The sequence below is a fragment of the Poecilia reticulata genome, chromosome 4 (genome assembly GCF_904066995.2).
Source record: "Poecilia reticulata chromosome 4, P_reticulata-male-v2, whole genome shotgun sequence".
Classification (NCBI taxonomy): Eukaryota; Metazoa; Chordata; class Actinopteri; order Cyprinodontiformes; family Poeciliidae; genus Poecilia; species Poecilia reticulata.
Window position 1 is genome coordinate 3706200 of NC_088833.1, and position 24263 is coordinate 3730462.

The 24263-nt window shown below is 36.4% G+C and overlaps 2 protein-coding genes across 2 annotated transcripts in view; one reads left to right on the forward strand and one right to left on the reverse strand.

The window, feature by feature from the left end:
- The first annotated feature begins 763 nt into the window (after positions 1-763).
- On the forward strand, positions 764-9604 carry kng1 (kininogen 1). The gene is made up of 9 exons (XM_008406283.3): positions 764-887; positions 972-1056; positions 3394-3540; positions 4971-5087; positions 5210-5285; positions 7162-7331; positions 7416-7526; positions 7607-7705; positions 9158-9604. Exons 2-9 carry the CDS (start codon positions 976-978, stop codon positions 9470-9472), a joined length of 1116 nt encoding a protein of 371 aa, XP_008404505.2. The 5' UTR covers positions 764-887; positions 972-975; the 3' UTR covers positions 9473-9604.
- A 1365-nt stretch (positions 9605-10969) lies between these two features.
- LOC103463230 (phosphatidylinositol 4,5-bisphosphate 3-kinase catalytic subunit alpha isoform) overlaps positions 10970-24263 on the reverse strand; it is a 34261-nt gene continuing 20967 nt past the window's right edge. The window contains exons 17-26 of the mRNA XM_081606024.1: positions 24123-24226; positions 23865-24036; positions 22796-22902; positions 22573-22694; positions 22102-22180; positions 21856-22026; positions 19519-19636; positions 18707-18858; positions 16915-17077; positions 10970-15437 (exon numbers count right to left, since the gene is read on the reverse strand). Coding sequence (XP_081462150.1) covers positions 15330-15437; positions 16915-17077; positions 18707-18858; positions 19519-19636; positions 21856-22026; positions 22102-22180; positions 22573-22694; positions 22796-22902; positions 23865-24036; positions 24123-24226 — 1296 coding nt within the window. The 3' untranslated portion in view covers positions 10970-15329. The remainder of the gene's footprint in view (positions 15438-16914; positions 17078-18706; positions 18859-19518; positions 19637-21855; positions 22027-22101; positions 22181-22572; positions 22695-22795; positions 22903-23864; positions 24037-24122; positions 24227-24263) is intronic.

The following is a 24263-nucleotide window of genomic DNA, read 5'->3' on the forward strand; positions in this document are numbered from 1 at the left end:
ACTGATACTTTTTCATCAATACAAGCTCTTGTTTACAAGCTCTTGTTTCTTGTTTCTAATTTAGTTTTGTCTTATTTCAGATATTTGCACTAGAAACCAGACCAAAATTACCAGGTAATTTTGTGTTTTTGCAGTGTAAGCTTTAAATTACATCTTTTTAAACACCTCAAACACACTAGAGATGGAAATACAAAGAGATGTTTGAAAATATTACACTTTTTTTGAATCATACCAAAAATAAAAATAAAAATCAGATTCTGCAGCATCTCAAATCCCAACTACAACTTCTTCAGAAGAAATAAGCTCCTTTAATTTACCACATTTCCCTGAAATCTTAAAACTTTATAGTATGTTTTAAATCTCTAAGTGACTTATGAACTGTAAACAGGCAGACTGGGGGCAGATCCACAGAAAAGATTTCGTAATCTGTTGATCATGGTGCATCTCCTCAGGTTGTTTGACGGACAGTTTGTGGGGAAATCAGAGTGGCTGGGGTTAAAGGTCAACGGGGACAAAGTTCCACGTAAAACCCGACTCAAAAACACAGCAATCCTGCTAACAGTGGCACGTAAACACAAACGTTGCAGACAAATTAAAATCTGTGTTTTTCGCTTCATGTCTGATTCAGAGCGTAATGTGGGGAAGTTTGAGCGTCCTGCTCTGCGTTGCCTTTGCCTCTGAAATGGACTGAGGTATCGACTGGACATGTGGGAGGGCAAACAGAAGAGCAAACATTTACTCCTCTTTCACCAACTGAGCGTGGCGAGCATTGTCCTGTGTGTGTGTGTGTGTCATCATCTTCCTCAGGAATCCCAGCTGCAGCCGAAGAGGACAAACTCACTCAATCATCCGCCAACAGGAGAGAGGAGTCGGGATTTTCACCAACTGTGAGCTAGCTCTGGAGCGATTCGCTGGGTTTGTGAGGCGAAACCCTGATAATTAGTGTGACTTTATGTTTCTGTGGTTTGCAGCTGAATGAAAACGTGCATGATGAGCAGCGGAGTGGGGCTGGTTGTCGCGGCGCTGCTGTGTTTCTGCAGCTCCGCGTTCGGGCAGGTAAGAGAAAAAAACAGTAGAAAAGAGAGAAGAAGTTTAAGATGTGAGAAAGTCTTCCATGACTTAAAGAAACCACGAGGTTTCTTCAGAGGGTTTTGATTGATTATATTATTATATTATATGATTATAAAGAGCTTAAAAACCAAGTGATTTTGGTTTAGTTTCTAGTGTAAATATCTTATTACACTTGAATTAAAACAAAACTAGTTTAAAAGTAACTTTTCAGCCAGGCATAGAACAGGGTGTTCAAAGTGCGGCCCGAGGGCCATTTGTGGCCCTTCGACTGATTTTTTTTGCAGTTCAAGAACCATTCAAATGTGTTTAGACTTTATTTTAATCCATGGTAAAATATATATATATATATTGACCCAATTTGGAATAGAAAATGTTAAATATAACACAAAGTATTTGTCTTTTTACTTGTAGCAGAAGTTGAACCACGCTGCTGACTTTGGGCCACATAATTCAACTTTTATGGAATAAACTCATCTAAACGTTTTGAAATGAAACAAATCCTGTTCTTATTACTGAGATTTAATTTGTTAAACTAAAATAATTTTAAACTAGATTTAATACAGCAAGCGTGCAAAATTCTTTTTAGGGTTTTTGATCTGTGATGAAAAACATCAACTTCCTTCAAGAAAATAGATAAAAAATAACTTTATTTGCTTGATTGGAGGTTTATTTTGTGCTTTTGACTCAACGAGTTTGACCCTTAAAAAGCTTGGACAGCCCTGATTTAGGAGTTTATTTTAAGTCAATCATTTTTTATTATTGATTTAAAAAGTTGGAGTTCCACCGGCAGATTATTTAATTTAAAACGAGACATTTTCCAAAGTCGTAATACGAGAAAATGTGTACAACCTGTACAGCATGAGGTTTCTAATTATATATCGAGTTGGTGAGTTATAAGCAAATTTTATGAGCAATTAGATCCAACAGAGAAATAATTTTACCAGCTTCTGAGAGAGAGAGAGAGAGAGAGAGAGAGAGAGAGAGAGAGAGAGAGAGAGAGAGAGAGAGAGAGAGAGAGAGAGAGAGATAGATAGATAGATAGATAGATAGATAGATAGATAGATAGATAGATAGATAGATAGATAGATAGATAGATAGATAGATAGATAGATAGATAGATAGATAGATAGATAGATAGATAGATAGATAGATAGATAGATAGATAGATAGATAGATAGATAGATAGATAGATAGATAGATAGATAGATAGATAGATAGATAGATAGATAGATAGATAGATAGATAGATAGATAGATAGATAGATAGATAGATAGATAGATAGATAGATAGATAGATAGATAGATAGATAGATAGATAGATAGATAGATAGATAGATAGATAGATAGATAGATAGATAGATAGATAGATACCTGAAATTGAGGCTTTTATTGTTGGTGCCTTTACTCCAAAAATGATTTTAAACTCCTGATGTATTTGTGAAGCAAAAACAGTTTAAATTTGTTGTTGCTGTTTTTGTCGTTTAAGTAATTAAATCTGGTTCTTATTGTGTCTTAGCAAAGCGAATTACGATAAATGAGGCAAAAACTGGAGCTCAGATTGATCAAACTTCATATTCACAAACTACTTATGTTGTTTTTTAATGACACATAATAACACTGTCATCAGCATAAAAGGAAACCGAATCACAATGACAATGTGATTCCAGGCTTGTTCACTGCAAAAATAAAAACTATTTTTGGTCGAGTTTCCAGTCTAAATATCTTAGTACATTTTAAATAAGACAAAAATAACTTAGAAGTAACTTTTCTGCAAGAAATATGAGCTTTTTAAAGTGAATAATTCCTTAATATTTATGAAAAAGTTAAAGTTCTTTTGGCAGATTAATTTACTAATAACAGGACATTTTTTCCATGTTATAAATTAAATAATCTACAAGTGGAACCAATAATTCTTCATCAATATTACAGAATCAGCAACTTGAAACTTTTCTTGAAGAAAAGTTACTTGTAGATTATTACACTTTAAATAAGACAATGTTTGGACTAAAACTGGACCAAAAATAGTTGGTAAAATTTTGTGTTTTCTGATCACATCAAAATAAAGATGATTATGTCTCAGGATCCACATGAAATCATCCACTCACAGATGATTTCATGAACCAAATGATTTCACTTTATCACTTTGTGTGACATCATAAATAAAGATTACTTTACCAAAACAGGCTAAATTTATCTCACCTTCAGTTAAAATGTGTTCACTTTGCAAATGTGTCATAAATGCCTCAAATATTAAAAAGAAATTAACTTTTGTGTTGGAGTCAGCCATTAACGTTTCTGGTATTTTTGTTGTCGTTTGGTCCAGACAGGCGTGGACGGCCAGCGAGGCGTTCTGGTTTTCTGCGATGACCCGTCAGTGCAGAAGGCCGTCACCAGCGCTTTGCACGAGTTCAACAGCAAGCTGACCGTCGGGCAGCAGCTGGCTCTGTTCGAGGTCAGAGTGGCCAAGAAGGTACAGCAGCTGGAGAAACGATGGCGCTTCTGCAGCAGCACAGGAGAACCACGGCCTCATTAACGTTCACCACCTCGTTATTATTATCCCGGAGTTCAGACAGAGTCAGATGTGATGAAGAAGTCATGTTTCCAGAACCTTTTTTTAGACATAAATTGCAGCTTTTGTTGAATTTAGAACATATTTTTCAAAACAAATTCCTGGAAAATACAGTTTGACCCTTTGACCTTTGCTACATGCTGATTGTGGAGTTGGGTACTAACTGGTTAAATTCACTCAGGTATGTTTACCTGGGCAACTTGTTTGGAAAATAAAAAATACTTTCAGGAGTATTTTTACACTGCTGCACTGCAAAAACAGAAAATGTTACAAAGTGTTTTTTGTATAATAACATCATCAGCATGAAAGGAGCCCAAAATCGAATAAATAAAGATGTGAGTGTAATTTCCAGGCTTGTTCACTGAAAAAACACAAAATCTTACCAAGTCATTTCCAGTCTAGTTTCTGGTGCAAATGTCTTGGTTCACTTTAATGAGACAAACTAATTTAAAAGGAGCTTTTATAAGGTGAATAATTCCTTAATATTAATGAAAAAGGTCTAGTTTCACTGGCAGATTATACTCATAAAATGTTTTTCCCATGTTTTAAGTGAAATAATCTGACATTGGAACGAGTATTTTTTTATTATTATTAAGGAATTATTGAATTAAAACAAGTTCAGATATCCTGCTTTAAAGTTACTTTAAGTTAGTTTTATTTTATTTCAAGTGTACTAAGACATCTTTATTAGAAACTAGACAAAAATACTTTGTAAGATTTTGTGTTTTTGCAGTAGAGTGAAGTAAAAACACTTCTAAAAGTATATTTTTTACTCTTACTTGAGTCGTTTTTTTTAATATATTTTACCCACTAAGAGAAACTTTACAGATTTATTTCTTTTTCCCTGGTTTTGTTATTTTGTATTTATGTTATTTATATGAATTATTTTCATTTTGATCTTTAAAATACCAAAATTTTCACACAAGCTTACATTTTGGTCTGTTTGATTATGTAATTTTTCAATATTGAATTATTGTTTTGATCACTCAGTGCTTGATTAGACTTTTTACCAAATAAAATGTCAAACATTTCCAACTTTTCAAGCTTAGAAATTTTCCATTTTTTTAAAGAAAATTTATTATATTAATCTCAAACTTGTATATTAATCTCCAAGTTCAGAAATTTCATAGTTCTTTTCTGTAAAATTTCTAACATTCATTTAAAAATTTCAGAGTTTTCTCTCTGAAAAAACTTCAACTTTTGGAATTCTGAAATTTCCAAGGTTTTTTTTGCAAAAATTTATTAGATTAATCTCAAAATTTCTGGGTTTTTTCTAGCAAATTTGAGAGTTTTTGTCCCTAAAATGCTGTTGCCTGATTGTGTGATTGCAGACAGAGGACGGATCCGACTCCATGTACTACCTGGAGTTCACCAGCAGGAGGAGTGACTGTCCAGCAGGGGGCAGCAAAAACTGGACAGACTGCGACTATCTTCCCACCGGAGCTCTGGTAACGACATTAAAATTATTAACGGATATTAAATTATTTAAAAAAAAAAACTCTCTCTCTGTCTTAGTATTTGTGTTAGAACAAAGTTAAAAAAAAATGAATCTACGATGTTTTTCCTCCAGGCAGCAATTTCATGCAACTCTACAGTCCACATGAATGAGAAAGAAACCGTCACTAAAGAGGTTTACTGCAATATGGGTGAGTGAAGGATCAACCTGCATCCCGTAGTGGAGCAAAATATCTAAATCAAATAAATTATGGATCATTTCCATTTATTTAGCCATAAAAAATCTACAAAAAACATAGAAGGCATAAAATATTAAAATAGTTTGGGGGGGAAGAGGTCGTGTCTGAAATGATAGAATTAAGAGGTGAAGGTCAAAGCAAAGAAGATTTTAGCAAAAATGTCTCAAAATTTGTAAAAGCAAAAGCAGTTTTAGAGAAAATTTCAACATTTTTCCCAAAAGTGGGATAATCTACCAGAGGAACTGGTCATTTTTCATCAATATAAAGTAATTATTGACCTAAAACAAGCTCCCATTTCTCGCTGAAACGTTACTTGTAACTTAATTTTGTCTTATTTGAAGTGAAATCCGATATTTTCACTAGAAACTGGACCAAAATAAAATCATTGGGAAAATGTTTCCTTTCCAACATTTTAGCACGTATGTAGCATCATCCATCATTTATAGTGAACAGCAAAAACACTAAATATTACAACGTATTTTGTTGTAGTTTCTAGTGAAAATACCTTAATGCACTTTAGATAAAACTAACTTACAAGTAACTTTCCAGAAAGAAACAGGCGCTTGTTTGGGTCAATAAAATAATCCACCAGTTCCACTGGCAGATTATTTCACTTTTAACAGGAAGTTTTTCCCATGTTACAGGTGAAATAATCTCCCAGCAGTTCTGAGACTTTTCCATCAACATTTCTACGCGTCTGGTCAGAAAATCTAAACTACAACTTTGTCCAAAAGGTTTACTTTAGGACAATACCTGAACTTGTTCCACACGTTGCAAACATCGATCTGATCTCTCCATTTAGTTCTCATCAACATTCTCACTGCAGCCTGGAATTAAGAAACATTAGTTTGGTTTATCGTGCGCAAAAAGTCTGATATCTGAGCTCCTGCAGAAACACGAGTTAGATTAAATAAGTAAATATTCCTTCTTGTGTTATTCTGTCACAAAAACATTTGAAAATAGGGAAAACATGCACTGGTGGGTGTGGAGAAACCAAGATTGTGAAACACATTGGAGCAAATAAGAAAAGCCCAACATTAACCTATCAGTGCATGGAAAACAGCGGCTTGTAGACTTTAATCTGTTTGCTTTCTAAGGCCCAGGGAGGCAAACGCAAACAGATTCTTTCAAAGCGTGAGGCAACATTTTCCACGATCTACATGGAAAATTCCTCCCGTTATAAAATACATTTTTCTGCCGAAGAATTTAAAGTTTATCCCACGAGCTGAATCTGATGTTTGGATTTGACACATTTTAAACTGATCTGGTCTGTGAGAAGAAAAGAAAGTTACTAAGAAAACAGTAAAAGAAGTAATGAAAACACTGAAATCAATAAAACATTTTGGTGGTTTGATGCCTCCTAGTGGTTTTCCTCATTTATTTTCTGTCATGTTCATCAAAAAATCCTAAAACCTATTGATTTACCTTTTGAACACTGCAAAACACTAAATGTTGGCATGTTATTTTTGTCTAGTTTCTAGTGTGAATATATAAAATAAGACGAAACGAACTTAAAAACAACTTTTAAGGAGACAGAAGCTTGTTTTAGGTCAGTAATTCTTTAATATTGATGAAAAGTTACTAGTTACACCGTCAGATTATTCACAGGTACTTTTTAAAATCAATATTAAGGATTAATGTATCTAAACCAAGCTCATATCTCACTGCAAGATAGTTTTGTTTTAATTCAAGTGTACCAAGATGTTTGAACTGGAAATTAGACCAAAATGCTTGGTAAGATGCACCTTGTTTATATTCTGGCTTCGTTTTATGCTGATGACAGTGTTATTACACATTGTTTGTTACTACATGAATTTCTTTTCTTCAGACGACTACATTTCCTCAGAGAAAGCGAAGTGTTTGGGCTGCCCTGTGGAGATCGCAGAAAACTCAGAGGACCTTAAAGTTCCTCTTTTAGCATCTGTGTCCAAGTTTAACTCCATTTCCAACTCAACTCACCTGTTCACCCTGAACAGAGTCGGCCATGCCACCAGACAGGTACAGGCCGGCAGCGGGAGGAAAGGACAAAAACGGTAAGAAATTATTATTCCTGCTCTGAACTTACTGTGCTGATGTTTGCAGGTTGTTGCAGGTTTCAGGTACAAGCTGAGATTCGACATGAAGAAAACAACGTGTGCAAAGGCTGAGCACAAAGATCTCAACGACCTGTGTGTCCCAGATGTGGACAATGAGGTAAAAACATTAAATAGATCGACTGAATCTAGAATTTTTGAATATGATTGGGTTTTCACTTTTTAAAAAACGTAATGCAGGAGTTTGTAAACTGTAACGCTACGGTGGATATGGCACCATGGAGACTGGAGCAGCCGGGTGTCTTCCTGGGACAGTGTGAAAACAGAGCCCTAACTTTGGTGAGACACTTACTTTGACTTACAATGACAAAAGAATATGTTTTTGGCATTACTTTAAATGAGCTGACTGTTTACAGCATGCCGTATTCAAGCCGTTAATGGAAAGTTGAGTGGAAGGAAAGCTTTTTGCAAAAAGGAGTAGAAGAAAAAAACATCAACTTCGCAGTAATTTAGGCAAAAAAAACCCAACCAATATTGCAGACATATACAATTCAGAAATGCCAAAACATTTCTGAATTAAAATTAGCTTCTTTTTAAAAACGTAATGTTTAGATTTCATGAGAATGCTGTTTTCATTAGCTGTTAGCCCAAATCATCTAAATCACAGGAGATCAAGAATGTCCTATAAGGCAAATGGTGGCAGAAAATATAGATAAAACTTCCCATAACAAACTGTTGAAAAATAAATAATTGTCTCTGGATTTGATGAAAACATATTGAAATTGAATATTTTTAAACATATTTTCTGTCTTTGTGCAAAATCACATTAATGTAATTCAGCACAATACAGGTAAAACTGCTGATTTTATCAATAAAATCAGATTTCAGCACATTGGTATCTCAAAGATTTCTAGAGTCTAGAGCGCCACATAAAAACTTCTGGCGGGCTGGATTTGGCCCGCAGGCCTCAGGTTTGACAGATTCTAACTTAATTAGAATACGCACTTGAATTCTTTTTAATGTAGATTACAGTCTGTTTATTTCAATTCCTCAATTAAAAGTGGTGCTACTGTAATAAATTTCTACAAAAGCCAAGAGCAGTTGTACTAGTATTTTTTCTCAATAACTAAATATTTATGTTGTTATGTGAAGTATTGATGACAGTTTTTCTCAAGATAATTTTTTTCATCATTACAAGACAATTGTTTTCTCAAGATTAATAGAATTTATCAAAAAAGGGGAAATTTGAGCATGAAACATAAAAACATTTGCTAGAAAAATACATTTTAAGATAAATATCAGAAATTCTCTTTAGAAAAACAAATAAGGAAATTTCTGTTTGAAGTCAAAAATTTGCTAGAAAAACTCAAATTTTGAGATTAACTTCAGAAATGTAGAGAAAAAATCTGCAATTTGAGTATGAAAAGTTAAACATTTGCTTGAAAAATATTCAGAAATCTAGAAAAACAAGTAACTTTCTGAGTTTCAAAAGTCGATTTTTTTTTCACTTTTCAAACTCAGAAATTTTCACGTTTTTGTGGAACACAGCTGATATTAATCTCAAAATTTCAGTTTTTTGTAGTAAAATTTTGACTTTTCAAACTCAGAAATGTTCTTGCATTTCAATAAAATGTGTATATTTTTGGCAGGAATGTACTCCTGCTTTTTCTACCTATAACGGCCCTAATCCCGTGCAGTCGCTTCCCGCCACGGGGCGTAAAAGCATGTGACGCATTTATAAGGCTTCGTAATTTATTCGTCTCCATTTAATTGTTTGTACCTTCCCCTCAGTCCCGGCGCCGTCCTCCCGGCTGGTCTCCACTCAGGAACCTGGATCCGCCTCCGTCCCCCTCTTCACCGTCACAGTCTCCTCCATCGATACAATCCCCCTCCAAGGCTCCAACCAAAGAGGAATCATCCGAGGAGGACACGACGGCCTCCAAACCGTCAGCCTCCCCCAACGCCAACAAACACCCCTTCCACTGCCCCTCCACCCCCTGGAAACAGTTCAAGCCGGTCCAACCCGTAGCGCCGTCAGACGTAGCAAAGGCCTCCCAGAAGCCGCCAGTGGAGGGAGATTTCAGTGATACTGACCTGCTGTCTTAGTTATCTCTCAAGAAGCCGCATTTATTGTATGTTCAGATAAAAAAAAAAAGGTTGTGTCCTCAATGAATTATGTTTAACTTTTTTTTTCTTGTACACAAGGATCCATTGATGATTAAAATCTTTCCAGAACTACCTTCGGGGCTAAAAGCTAACCTACTGTTAGCAGACATACTTTTATAGTAACCCCTGTTTCTCTATTCTTTGGTTCACAGTAACCAGATTTTCTATTTAAAAGTGTTTAGGAGTAATATAATTCAGGCTTTCTGGATGTCTTCAGAAACTGTTTTTGCCCAGAATTTAGGCAGCATGGTACAGATTAGCTACAAAAGTTAGCTAGTATATGTTTGTCACCGGCATAAAGTCACAGAACATAATGACGATGTCTGTGTGCGACCCAAACTTTTGCCTGATTGAAAAGTCTCACGACAAAAATAAACTACATTGAATATGTTAAAACTAAGAGCCCCATCTTGTACTGCTAATTTCCTCTAGTCATTTTCGCAGGAATATATTTTCTTTTAAGGCCATTTAACTCACATTTGTGAATCCTTCACCCATAAGTGAGGTCTGATTCCCAAAGACCAACTAACCTAAAACACATAAATGAAGAGCAGAAAAATCATATATCAGGGTTACAATTTGCTGTTGTGGCCATGCTAAAATTGGATAGAAAATTAAGAGAAAAAGCCAAATTTCAAATAAAACCCTTTTTAAGATTTTTTTTAAAAAATTCCCAGTTTTTTTTAAAGCTTAAAATTAAATACATCTCCATGGAAACAATAAAGAAAAACACTTAATATTGTAAAAACACTTAATATACACGTATAATCAAATGCAAGAATATAACAGAAACAAAGACCTGGAAAAAAAAACTCATATTGGATGTTAATTTTTAAGAGCTGTTTTATATTAGTTTCATTTAAATAAAGATGAGTAATTATACTCTTATAAATGGAATTAAATTATCAATACATTTTGTTTTATGTGAGTGAAAGTATAAAGGCTTGCAGTGCCTAAAAAATATTCACTTCTGTTGCTTTAACAAAATGATCAGAATTTGACTTTACTTTTTTCCTCCTTTTTACAAAAATAAAGGCTTTAATGTCAAAGTGAAATTTGATTTCTACAAAAATAACTAAACACACTGAATTCAGGGGATCTCCATCCACTCACAGAGGCTAACACCAATTGGCTAGACCTGTTAAATTGGGTCACTTTAAAGGAATCCCATCAGTTATTTAGCAGAAATCAGTCTTCTTTGGCATTAAACAAAATTGTTAGAAAAGTCAAAATTTGTATCTTATGATTGATTTGTAAAGAACATAAAAAAGGAAAAATAAAAAATAAAAATTTAACAGTTGAATATTTGTGAAAATCTGTAAAAAAAAATTATCTGAATGAATAAAATAAAAAAAATCCTAGTAGAAGTAGTAATAACCAAAAGTTTGCAGGAACAGTTGGAACTTGTTGTGTTCAGCACAGGAGCAAACATGCAGGTGAATGTTTAACAAATTTATTTACACAATTTCACAGAACACCCTGGTGACCAGTCAGTCAGTCGGTCAGGGAATACAACCGTCGCCTCTCTGAATGTTGAACAAAAGCAAAACAAATGTACATCCATAAATAAAACAGCCATAATAATAATGCAACTTAAACACCAAATGTCCCAAAACCTACAGGGAGCAAACTTAAGGCATTTGTTAACAAGGTCAATGTATGTATATCAAAATAAAAAAAGGGGGTGGAGGGGATTATAAAATTAGGAATTAGGAAAATAAATACTGATTTCATGCGAGTAGGATGTGAAAGACAGAGTTCTGGCAGCACAGTACATTACTACACCAACTCACAGAGCTGCACACAAGTAAAACATGTCATCTTTTATATTCCAGAGAATTTGCTTGAAATTTAAAAACAGAATTTTAAATCCATTTTGTGACATTTTCTCCGTTCATGGCTCAATCTGAGGCTCAGTAGAAACAGTGCATTTAAACAAAAAAACAAACAAAACCATCAGGCGACGATTGAATTCAATACAAAGACAAATGGCTTATATGGTAGATTAAACATTTTAGTCCAACGGTCACAACGACAGCCACTAAAAAGGCAGGATTATGGCTTATTGCACTTTATTGTGTTGAGCTTCCTAAAGTCTTCTCATTTTATGGATGAAGGTGCACTGCAAAAACACAAAACCTAACCAAATATGTTTTGTCTAGTTTCCAATGCAAATATCTTTGTACACTTGAAATGAGACAAAATTAAAGTGCAAGCAGCTTTTCAGCAAGATATAGCAACTTGTTTTATGTAAATAATTCCTTAATATTGATGAAAAAAGTACCAGTTCTAAAGGTCACTGTACCGTTACTTAGCAACGCCAGCAAAGCCCAGCCCGTCACCTAGCAACCTAGTAACCTAGCAACCCAGTTCTAGTTCCACCGGCTGATTATTTTCACTTTTAACAAAACACTTTTCCTGTGTTGTAAGTGAAATAATCTGCCAATTGAACTCGTATTTTTTCCACCAATATTAAGGAACTATTGAGTTAAAGCAAGTTCCTGTAGCTTGGTGAAAGGTAATTTATTAGCTAGTTTTGTCTTATTTCAGGAGTATTAAGATATTTGAACTAAAAACCAGACCAAAAACACTTGGTGAGATTTTGTGTTTTTGAAGTGTGATTACTTCCAGGAGGAAAAACTTGGATTTGAGTAATACAACCACTTTAACCAACTATGCTTTAGAAAGCTGTTGGAATCTTATAATAAACATTTTTTTAGTCTTCAAGGTATTTACGTATCCCTCAGATCAAGATGTAATCGAGTCTTCACTGTGGCACAAATAACATTCACTACTCGTACTAAACAATGCTTCAGCCATCGGTGCTTATATACAGTACAATACAGACTCTCATAATTGGAACTAATTAGACATAATCTCTCCAATTCATGAAATTTCAAGTAACACATGTACATACATATATAAAAAAAAGTTTGTTTCCCCTTATTTATCTTTCCTTATAAACAAATAAAAAAAAAATGCTGGCAAATATTTCCTGCCAGGGAAGAAGGGGGTGTTTCCAAACCATTTAGACACAGTTATAGCAGGTATCGTGGGTCGTTTTCCATTGGACCTGCCAATGAAGCTCTGCAGCCTGCACAGAATGACAACACACAACATAGTTGCCACACCTAATTACACAATTTCCATCACACACACACTCGCTATGCTATTTGCAAAACACGCAAAAAAAGCCAAGAATATTTCAAATTATTTAGCATTTCTTTTTCATCTTGTAGTGTTTCCAACATGGTTTTATAATATGAGCTTTCACAGGAATCACTCGTACAAAAGAAAAACAGAAGGTCCACTTGGGTAATGAAATACAATCAGGCTAATGACGCTGCACAAACAAAACAAAATGGTTGTATCAAATCAAAACGAATTACCACTTTGGCCTCTTGGTCTGGTGAAGCTCTTCAATATATTCTTTTACTATAATGGCTTTTTAATTACCCAATTAATTATGTGAAATATTCTAATTTCTGGAGCATCACAAAGTTCATAGTTCAATTGAGCGGTTTAGTGTCACATGTTGCAGTTTTCAGAACTGATTACACGCCAAATAACTGAAATACTGAAAACATTTCAATTTCAATAAAGTTCCCATTACATTTAAACGTAATCATTAAGTGTCTTGACTTTCAACAAATGAAGTTTTAATTCATCTTAAGTTGTCTTTTTGCCCATTTTAGTACTGGTTGAGCCAAACTAATCGGCCACATTTCAGTCAGAGACAACCGTTGTACATATGAAGCAAATCCCAGTTCACTTCTTAGGGCTTTTAAAAGTGGAGCCGACGTCTGTGAGAATAAAATATATACTTTCTGTCGTTTTGTCACAAATTACTTCAAAATTAGCTTGCTAGCATAATTTTCTTTGCTAAAGTTGAGTATAATTAGCTTAAAGTGACAGTTTTAGGGCTAAACATTTTATTGTGGGTAAACTATAGAGCAGGGGTGTCAAACTCCAGTCCTCGAGGGCCGGTGTCCTGCAACTTTTAGAAGTGCCTCTGCTGCACCACACCTGAATAGAATAATTAAGTAATTAGCAAGGCTCTGGAGAACTGAGGAGGTAATTAAGCCATTTGATTCAGGTGTTTTGTACCTGTGGCACATCTAAAAACTGCAGGACAGCGGCCCTTCAGGACTGGAGTTTGACACCCCTGCTATAGAGGGAGCTAAAGACTGATGCGACGGATAACATCCTTAACGTTTTTGTTAAACTCTCAGCTAAAACTGACTGTCTATGTGGAGAAAAGTGAGGCACGCATACTCAGCACAACTCCCCATTATGAGGCGTGTTGGAGACGGTTGTTTGAGGCGAGGCAGCACCGGCTCAGGCCCGAACACAGAGCGAAACAATGCACCCTACATGTCTTGTAAATTAAAGACAGATTTGGCTAGTCACAGAGGGCTTTTAAATCCTTCCAGAGGGTGCCGGTTTTTTAACTCTCCAAGCTAATGCTTTTATACACTGGCTGCTGGTTTTCTCTTTGGCACTGAATAGCAAAATGTTGTAAATAGGTTGCACTTTCTCCAACTACTATCCAATCACAACACACAACAATTGGTTAGTCTGGACATTTTTGGGGATAGAAAAACTCTCTAGATTGAAAATATGTAGTCAGAGTTGATTTTTATGTTACTTGTCAAAAATATTGCTCAACTAAATTTACTATTTTCTATAAACCTCTTTTTTTTTTTTGCTTTATTACTCTTAGTTCAGTTTAATTTACTCAGATTGTGTATTTTGGGACTTAACCGCATGTGGGGGGGAAGTGGAAGGTGTGACAATCTCCATTCCTGTTTGTACACAAAGTGCCAGGATGTGTTTTCTCCTCACTTCCTGTTGTATATGTAATGCAAGACCAAAATGTTCACTCTTGCAGTTTTGCTTCTCTAAATAAATTATTCTGAGCTGGACATAACAAATAGGCCAACTTTATAAATGAAAAGGCATCAGCATTATGTCTAATCAAGACAAAAACCTGCAGGTCAAATGGTGCTAAAGGAGGCTTTAAGTGACAAAATTCCAAACATATTTACAAAATCAATAGTATCTTGTTATATTGCTGACTTTCAAAATGAAATAAACAAAATACATAAATTAATTTAAAAAGTCATACATCTGTACACATTACTTTTTTACAGTTCCGAGTGATTTTTTTTTTTTTGAAGGAGGCATCTTTGCCCTGAAGTTTACGACAAGAAGTCGGCGGAGAAAGAGAATCTCAAGAGTCTCTGATGCTTTTTAGTCTTTAAATTTCTGCTCAAATAACCCAAACAATGAAAAAAGATCAAATTATCTGTGGAAGACATTATAGATGGGAGATAATCCACAAAATCTGTGCACACAGTTCCCTGTGCCTTCCCTCTCTCCAGTGAAGCTGAGAAAAAGTGCAGCAAAGACTGAAGGTCAGCAAGTCAGACCTGCGTTGCGGCTACATTAACACCTTTGCGGACGTGGCTTCTCCAAGCTGTGTTGGGTTTTATTTAAAGAGCAGCAAAGTAAGGGAAGAGATTTCATTTTTTTTGTCCCCAAACATTAAAGTCTGGGGAGGTTATTACCGTCAGGGTCCTGAGGAAAAATTGACACACTGACAAAAGCAGCACACCCCGAATAAAGGCAAACAAAAAGGATAATGGAGGAAAACCCAGAACCTCGTTTACAAAACAAGGGAAAAAGTACTTCAAAAATTAATCAAAAGGCAAACTTCATAGAGTTTGCGGTCAATGGAAAAATAAATCCCTTCAAAAAGTGTAGTAATAAATACTCCATGTTGAGTTTAATGCGTTTAGTTTAGTGCATGCTGCCGAATCGTGTGGAAAATCCAGTCCATCTTGGTGGTCCAACCTCCGTGATGAGCGTCGTTCATCTGCTTCATGAAATAATCCAAAGCCTCCTGCGTCACACAAGAAACAAAAACCCATAAAGAAAGCAGAGACTCTGAAGCCGGGCTGGACGATACAGCTGGAAAAACTTATCGTTATTAGCGTTTCATGTCAGTCGACTTTAGTTTTAAATATCTGAAATACAGCCAAACTGGAGACCATTCCCATTTTATCCAGTTTTCACTCAAAGACGTTTTTTTTTTGTTGTTTTTTTTTTTAAGCAGTTATGAAATACGGGAGAAAAACCTGAAACTGCTGCTGCGCATGTCACTCACCAGGTCGTTGCTAGGTAACCAAAAGCTGAGGGGAACTTGAAACTGCTTCTAACTCACCAGGTCGTTGCTAGGTAACCAAAAAGTGAGTGGGCTAGCTGATTCCACCAACTTTCCTTAGCTAGCTGTGAGAGAGGTTGCTAAAGCAGGGGTGTCCAAACTTTTTGTAACAACGGCCAAAATGATCAACTAAATAATAAATAATAAAATTAGCATGAAATATTTTAGTCAAACAAAGAAAATGGTTTGATTAATTTTGCAGCAAAGGATGTAAATCAGTGTAGATCCAAACGTCAAAAGGTTTCTCCATGCTTTCCATTTACTTTGTGCTCCACTCAAGAAACCTGTGAAAAGATTTGGTCTATTTTCAGCAACAAAACTGTTTTTAATATTTATTTGAATAAGTTTAACGGTGTAAATAAAAGCATATTTTGGTGCAACAAAGTCTGTATAGGTGTATTAGTTAGTGGATAAATGGAAATCAGAAATGTTGTAATTAAAAGATAAATCCATCCATCCATTTTCTTTACATCTTTGTCCCTCAGTGGGGTCGGGAGGGTTGCTGGTGCCTCTCCAGCTGACATTCTGGGCGAGAGGCCGGGTCACCTGGACAGGTCGCCAGTCTGTTGCAGGGCAACACAGAGACACACAACCATGCACACACACACTCACACCTAGGGGCAATTTGGAGAGGCCAATTAACCTGACAGTCATGTTTTTGGACTGTGGGAGGAAACTGGAGTACCTGGAGAAAACCCACCATGCACAGGGAGAACATGGAGACTCCATGCAGAAAGACCGGGGCCGGGAATCGAACCCAGAACCTTCTTGCTGCAAGGCAACAGCTCTACCAACTGCACCACTGTGCAGCCCTAAAAGATAAATACTTTGTTATATCTGATGTTTTTGTGAGAAGATTTTAATTTGTGGGTCATACTTATGTCCTAATTGAGAAAAAGTCTTGCATCAACTAAATGAGACATTTGTATAATTTAAAGGTCACACAAAATCAGTCCAGGAGCTGCAAATGGCCACACTTTGGACACCTCTGAGCTAAAGCCATTCCAGCCATTCCCCCAGAATGCTGTGCGGTCCTGGATCAGAGCTCAGCAAATATTCCAACAGATGTTTATGGCGATACATATCGTTATTGATTTATTGTCCAGACGATTCCTGAAGTTCCTTCTGACGTAAAGACGGAGAAGCCGGGACTCACCTGCTCGCTCTTCTCCAGCGCCAGCGTCTTCCGGATGTAGGCGATGTCGTCGAACGACTGCAGCTCGGGCATGCCGGAGCCCAGCATCATGGAGAACAGGTTGATGAAGAGGTTGGCGTGCTGGCGGATGGCCAGGTACGCTTTGTAGCACATTTCCTGGAACCTGGAGCCAAAATGGCGACAGGATTACAGCAACGGATGGGAAGAGATCGAACTCCAGAGCAGAACTACGGCAACATATTTTTACTCAAGCAAAGGTAAAAAGTATCCGTCTAAGTAAATACTCAAAATGTATTTGGTAAAAAAGTCCATCAAGTTCTGAGTAACTGATTAAAACATCAAACACATAATATTTATTAACTACATTTTTAGACGGACCAAAGTACAATATGTACATTTTGGTATTTTAGACACTAAAATTTAAATAATTAGTTTCTTTCAATATAAAGTCTATAAAACTTTAACAAAAAGGTTTTTGTTACAAACTTAAGTTTTTACTTCAAAATAAAAATGGAAAAGTACAATGTAGTAAAATTAATCCTTAAATTTTTAAAATGTAATTGTAACTGTCTGAATGTAGTTACCACCCAGTTCTGCTCATTTCATGTCACACATTTTTATTTCACTATTATCTTTGCAGAAATCACTTTAATCACTTTCCTTTGATACACATTTTGTTGATAATGATGAATTTGTAAAGCCAATAGAACGTATTTACAGAATAAAGTTTGGTTTCTTCCTTAAATTAAAACACTTCTGGCTTAATTACCGAGCTAGATGGCTTGACTTTTGAGTTTGAACTCCAGTTTAATCGATTACTAAATTATCTAATTTAAATAATCCCGATTAATCTGGTTAATCACTTCAGCCGTATTCTTTCAAATCGAAAGGATCCATAATAGGGCTGAAACGATTCCTCGAGTGATTCGAGTACCTCGATTATTAAAATTCCTCGAGGAAAATTGACCTGCCTCGAAGCTTCGTTAGTTTATGTTTTATCATTTAGCGCACCGTGTTTCAGCCGGAACATTATTTGCGTTGCGCGGAGCTCTGACTTCCGCCTCTGAGTTGTTGACGGAAGCTACGTGTTAGCGGCATAACGTCCAATCTTCAAGTTCGGCCCGCGGGGATTTTACTGATCGGTGATAATTCCGGGTTTTCATCGTTTTTGTGGGACCAACATACATCCTTAAAATGACCGGCGCGATGCCGGGAGTTCGGCAGCCTTTCTGCTCCGGAGCTGCTGGTTGAACGGCGGGAAGAAGCTGAGGAGGATTTATACAGGTGAGCAGAGAGACTGAACACGGCGGGCGGCTGAGGGTTGATGCTTACAGGGTAAGAGCAGCTTTACGGACGAACCGCACAATAAACTGATATCATCCCGGTCTGAACAAACGGGAGGCGGAACATGGCTGGTAGATGAGTTTCTGAACGGAGGAGCCGTAAATATCCCGTGTTTCTCCCCCGGTCTACAAAAAAGTAACTGGTAGGGAAGCTCAAATGTGGAAAAAATAGACTGATGTTGATATCCGATAGTAACACTGGTGTTATGGAAGATTTACCAATATTTTATTTCATAATTGTTTTTATCCGATTAATCGTAAGAAAAATCTATAGATTACTCGATTACTAAAATAATCGTTTACAAAAGCCCTAATCCATAACAAAGAAATAAGAAGCAAACAAAACATGCACAGCAGCTAACAGGTTTCCAAATTTCATCAGATTTAAAGGGGTTGCATACTTGCGTCGAACCAACACAAAGCAGTAATAAACCAGAAAGAAAAACAACCTTTCAAACTCTTTGGTCTTTGTGCACTCCTGGGATCCCTTACTGATGACGATGAGGAAGTCCTGAGTCAGTACGAACGGGACTCGCTCTCTCTTGTAGCCAAACTTCTTCTTCTTGTGGTCCAGGAAATGGCCGAAGTCTATATGAAACAACTGAAACGGAGCAAAAAGTATCAGTTCAGCTGCGAATGTTTTACTGAAAGTCACCTAAAGCCTAATCTAGGAGCGATTCTCTTAGTCATCGTCCGATCGATTACTCTGACCATTTATCAGATTAAAAACTAGCACATTCTGCAGATTTGTCATTTAACCCTTTTTATTCAAAAGTAGAAATACATTAAAATCTCAAATAATTAAATAAGAAACATTTTATTGCATAAAATATACTGTTTGATTATTTGTAGCCTCTACAGCAAAAAAAAAAAAACTTCTTACATCAACATATGAAAATCCCAAACCTCACTGGTTTAACACCAGTAAAGTCTAGAAATTATCTCTTGATTATTTTAATAACTGGGCAGCAAAAGGTGCTGAATAAGAGACTTTTAAAATTATTTTTTACAGAATTTGAACTAGATACATTTAAAACTATGCACTTGAGAAGTTTTGGTTAGAATATACTGACAAAGGATTTTTTTTATCGATTGCTAAATTAGTAGACAATTATATCAATCGATTAATCGATTCAGTAACTTCACACATCCAGAGGAAAACAAGCTGCAGGAACATCAACAGGCAGAAAACGTTCCAGATATTTGCAAATGTTAAATGAAATGGTAGAACGGTGGATGTCTGCTAGCATGTGGGAGTTACCTGTCCGTCATCTTTGACCATGATGTTGCTGTTGTGCCTGTCTCCGATCCCCAGAATAAACGTGGCTACACAGTAGCCAGCACAGGACCTCGTAAACAGATCCACAGCCATGTCATACCTGCACAAATACAGAGAAATATCAGATTTTAGCACAATATTTCCTGGTACAATAATGCTAACAACAATAAAAATGATGATAAAAGACATTTACTACTGCTTTGTTAGGTAGCTGTTTGGTTATGACTGCGTAGCACAGCATTCATAGCACCAGAAATAAATACTTCTCTTAAAAACATTTCCATTTGAGACCAGGCTCTTCATATGTCCACATTTTTACAGCAGTATGATTCTAAACTGCAAAAATTAATTACATTTAATCATATTTTCAAGTTTACTCATATCTACTGATGTCCTTGTGGAGCAAACAGCAAAGAAAATGATAACATTTTTGATGCCAGGTTTTTTCTAACATTAATTAAAATTTAACAAGATGGAAAATCAAAATTTCACAATTAATAAACAAAACGATAATGCCCACTCAAGAGGAACTACAGATTCTCAATTGCTAAGCAGATTTAAAACAACAAATAAATGCGAAACAGACATGAAAAAGTTATTCTGGGGGAATAAGACAGACGGTAATTATGTCTTTGTTAACAGGGATGCAGCGATCCACTTTTTTCACCTCCGATATGATATCTGAGGTTCAGTGTCAGATGATACAGAAAAACAGCTGAATTTACTAAAAATTAGAGATGTGCCAATCAGGTTTTTTCCTGCCGATTCCGATCACCCACGAGGGCCGATCACATAATAATTATTATTTTTTATCATAAACACTACCGGTTACATTATGTGGAAAAAGGAACCATGAATTCACCTTAATTTAGACAAAAACTTGTTTTTAATAACTTTTTCCAAGAAGAAAACTAAACAAAACGGGCATTGTGCAAATTGTACTGCTATCAATAATACTATCTTTAACAGACTGATAACATATGGAGGCTCTGAAGAGGATAAATAATGCAAAGAGCCAAAATAAAACCTCTCGACATTGCCAAAAAAATTCAAGTAATAAACTTAACATTCAAAGGCAAATACAGGATCCATTACAATAAACAATCCAGAGTTACTGAATGAAAACTTCCTGTTAGCATGGCGGCTAGCTGATTACTGCTAGTTCTGAGTGGCTGTTTCTGACTGAGCGGAGTAATTATGCAGAGCAGGGAGGAGATCGATTATTTTTTAGAGATTATCTGTCTCATGTTAGGACAGCGAAAGTTTTAATACGCATGTAAAATGTATTTTTTAGGTTAGATGCTGCAGCTTTAAGCAGAGGTTCGGTGTGAGAGTCACTACCAGGTGGAGCAGAAGCGGCGCTCCGTCTGTGAAATATTACTACCTGTAGCGTAGCAGCGGTTCAACAGCGAGAGCAGAACCAGCGTCTTACATCGCAGCTCCAAGACTTAAATCATTTTGTGGGTTATTTGTTTAGCTTTCTGACCGTCATGCTAATCCGGGTGTTTGTAGCTGTGCGCTGCTTTACCTGCTATCTGATCCTCCAAATGTCTTTTTTACTGTAGTGAGCCTCGATGTAGCCAAACTCCGTCAAGTATGTCATTGTTTTTATGCCGTATTAGCTTCGTCGTGTTGATGCATTTTGACCTGCTTCAATTTTCCGCCGCAACACGCAAACTTCCCCATTCACTCAGTGCGTCATAGTTCCACATCGCTTAGGATTTGTTGCTGCGCGTTTGGCAGAGTGAAGGAAAGAGGAGACCAGCTGCACAGGCAGGCTGAGACATGAGATGCAGGTGATCGGTTTGTGTGATCGGCAACAAGAGCCAATGATCACCGATCACTTTTTCACAAAAATCGGCCGATTATGATCGGTGACCGATCGATCGGCACACCTCTACTAAAAATCTTTCTTTTTTTAAGCAACAGATATAAATGTACAGAATTAAAAATTTATTTGGTAACTGCACCAGTAGAGCAAACTGAAATACCCAAATGGCTTCATAAGCTTTGGTCAAACATGTAAAAACAACTTTAATTTGTTCAGTCAGTGCAATTAGGAGGATAGCAGCCGATGTTAAATAAGTAAACAAACTGAAACTAATGAAAACAGTAAGTGGACTGCAGTAAACCTTCTTTCAAATGGCTCAGACAGTGCAGTAAGAATAATATAGTAAAGCATAGAATCAGACTGAATACATCTCCCTTTATGGATCGGAAACCTCGTCACTGATTCCTGATCTAAATGTTTTTAAATATTGGGACTGATACAGATACGAACATCTGTGAGTCTCTAGTTAAAACCAGTGGAAAACTCACATCTCTCCTTTGTTTTTGTCCCTGAGCCACTGATGCAGCGTGTTGGAGTTGAACTGCAAGGCTCCTTTCAAGCCTCCTTTACACTGAATCTGCATGATGGTGTGGGAGTTTCGAACCACCTCTATCAGGCCCACGCAGTCTCCCAGAGACAGGCAGCCGTATGGGAGCATCCTGAGGAAGCAAAGCGGACCCGATGACACCAGAGTACCCAAACTGAGACTGAGAGATCGTTACTGATTGCTGTACCGTAGGTCCAGTCCCTGGTTCTGCCAAATGTTCTCCATGATTCTGATTATCTGCAGCGTCAGCATATCCTGCCGCAAATCTGTTACAAACACAAATGATTACAGATAGAAACCAAGATGAAGCCAAACTGCCACTTAAGGAGATCTGGAAAGAACAGAATTACAGAAAAAGGATTTTTTTAAAATCCTAAATGCAAAATCTAAATATATTTGTAAATTATTAAATCAAATAATATTCTGAGTCTGTTGTTATTTCAGCAAAATGCCTTTTGTAGACTCTGTATGTGTCAGTTAAAGATTATTCAATTACTAAATTAATTGATAATTATGGCATTAATTGCTTAATCACGATTAATTTGATTAATCGTTTCGGCATACGTTTATAAAGTTATTCGTGAGGACGTGTGCTGTTGTAGGTTCCCATAAGGGACTAGAAATGTTTGCTAGAGAGCAACATGTGTGAGATTGTTACCATCTCCGTTTTTGAAGATGATCTCATTATTCTGAAACAGTAACTCGGACATGATGTCAGGATTCTCCCAGTTGAGCCACAGCGGTCTCTTTGCGGATGACATGATCCTGCACTCCTCCAACCTGAGACATAAAAATGTTTACAGACATGTGGCGCTGTCAGTTATTTTCCCCTCGTCTACTCTGAACCAAGAGGCGCCATGACAGCTCATCATTTTGCAAACCTCAGATTTCCCAGCTGATGCGCAGGGTTGAGTGGAGAGGTGAAGTTCTGCAGAGCGTCCATGTAGTCGGGTCTCTTCATCTGGTCTACAAGAAACTTCATCTGGACCTTCACCAAAAACATCAAAACAAATATTTACACTTAGATTTAATTTCCCTTTGGGTTCAATAAAGTATTTTTAAATTTAATGTCAGGGGTTCTACACGTTCATAAAACTCTTGTACTCAAATTTTCAAGGTTCAGGTTTGTAGATTTTATGTCTATAAAATAAATTGTTCAAAACATAATTATTATGGATGCAAGTAATCGATTAATAAGTTAATCTAAAACTGATTGATCTTAAATGATTGACTATTACTTAATAAGCACCATTTTCTTAAAAACGTGTTTATAACATAAAGGACTAAACTTTTCATAACGTGCTGAATTAAAAAAAAAAACACGCATTACAAAATTATTTTGTCAGTTGTTTACTGAATAAAGAGGAAAATCGTGGCTTTCTCACATTAATAAACTTAAGACATGTTTATAAAATATGACAAAATAAGTTTCTGAGTAGAAAAATAAGGGACTAAAATGTGCTACAATTAATTCCCCATGAATTAATTCCTTCCAACTGAAATGCCATCTGTTCCTGAATGAATGTTTTTTCCGCCTTTCTTTGCCTCCGTAACATATCAGTCATTTTCGGTGATAAATCAAGAAGTTTGTCGAGTGTTTATATTTCTAATCTGAACCGCATAAAATTTGTTTTCCATCCCACACCGGACTCTGTTTGGACCGTCTATGTTTTCCGTTCTAGAATGACTCCGCCGCCATCTTTAATTTCTGTATCAACGGCTCCGCTTAAGAATTGACCAGCGACGCCCTCTGCTGGATGGCGGCCAAACTACATTAACAGAAGCTCCAAGCGGACTTTACTAGTTAATCAATTGGTACTAATTTTAATCTAACAAACCATTAATCGTGAAAATAATAATTATTTGCATCCATACTAAATATTGAAACTGAATAATTTTTAAAATATACAGAGTCTTGAAACAAAGTGAAGACTCATGTGCTGATTTAACCTTTTGTGTCTCATCCTTCTTTTCCTGTTTGAGTATGTCGGTGAGGTTGATGAGCTTCTCCATGGCTTCCACCTGCCTGCTCAGGTGTTTGAGGTACATACCACAGGCCCTGCAGTAAGCCTCCAGCAGCAGCCCAAACCTCTGGCTCACAGTTTTATTGTGCATTTCTGACCTGAGATCACAACAACATGCAGGAGTCTCAGCATAAAACAAAGAATCAATCACTTTTTTTAAAGCAGGAAGTGAATAATGACTCACTTGAGATGCCAGAAGAAGAAATGGCCTATCCTTTGATTGGTCAGGGCCTTTTTGAGGAGAAAGCGAGCTAGCGGACTGTCAAGATACTGCTCGTATTTTAATACCTAGAAGAAAGTGTACATGGTTGTCAGTTATTCGGAA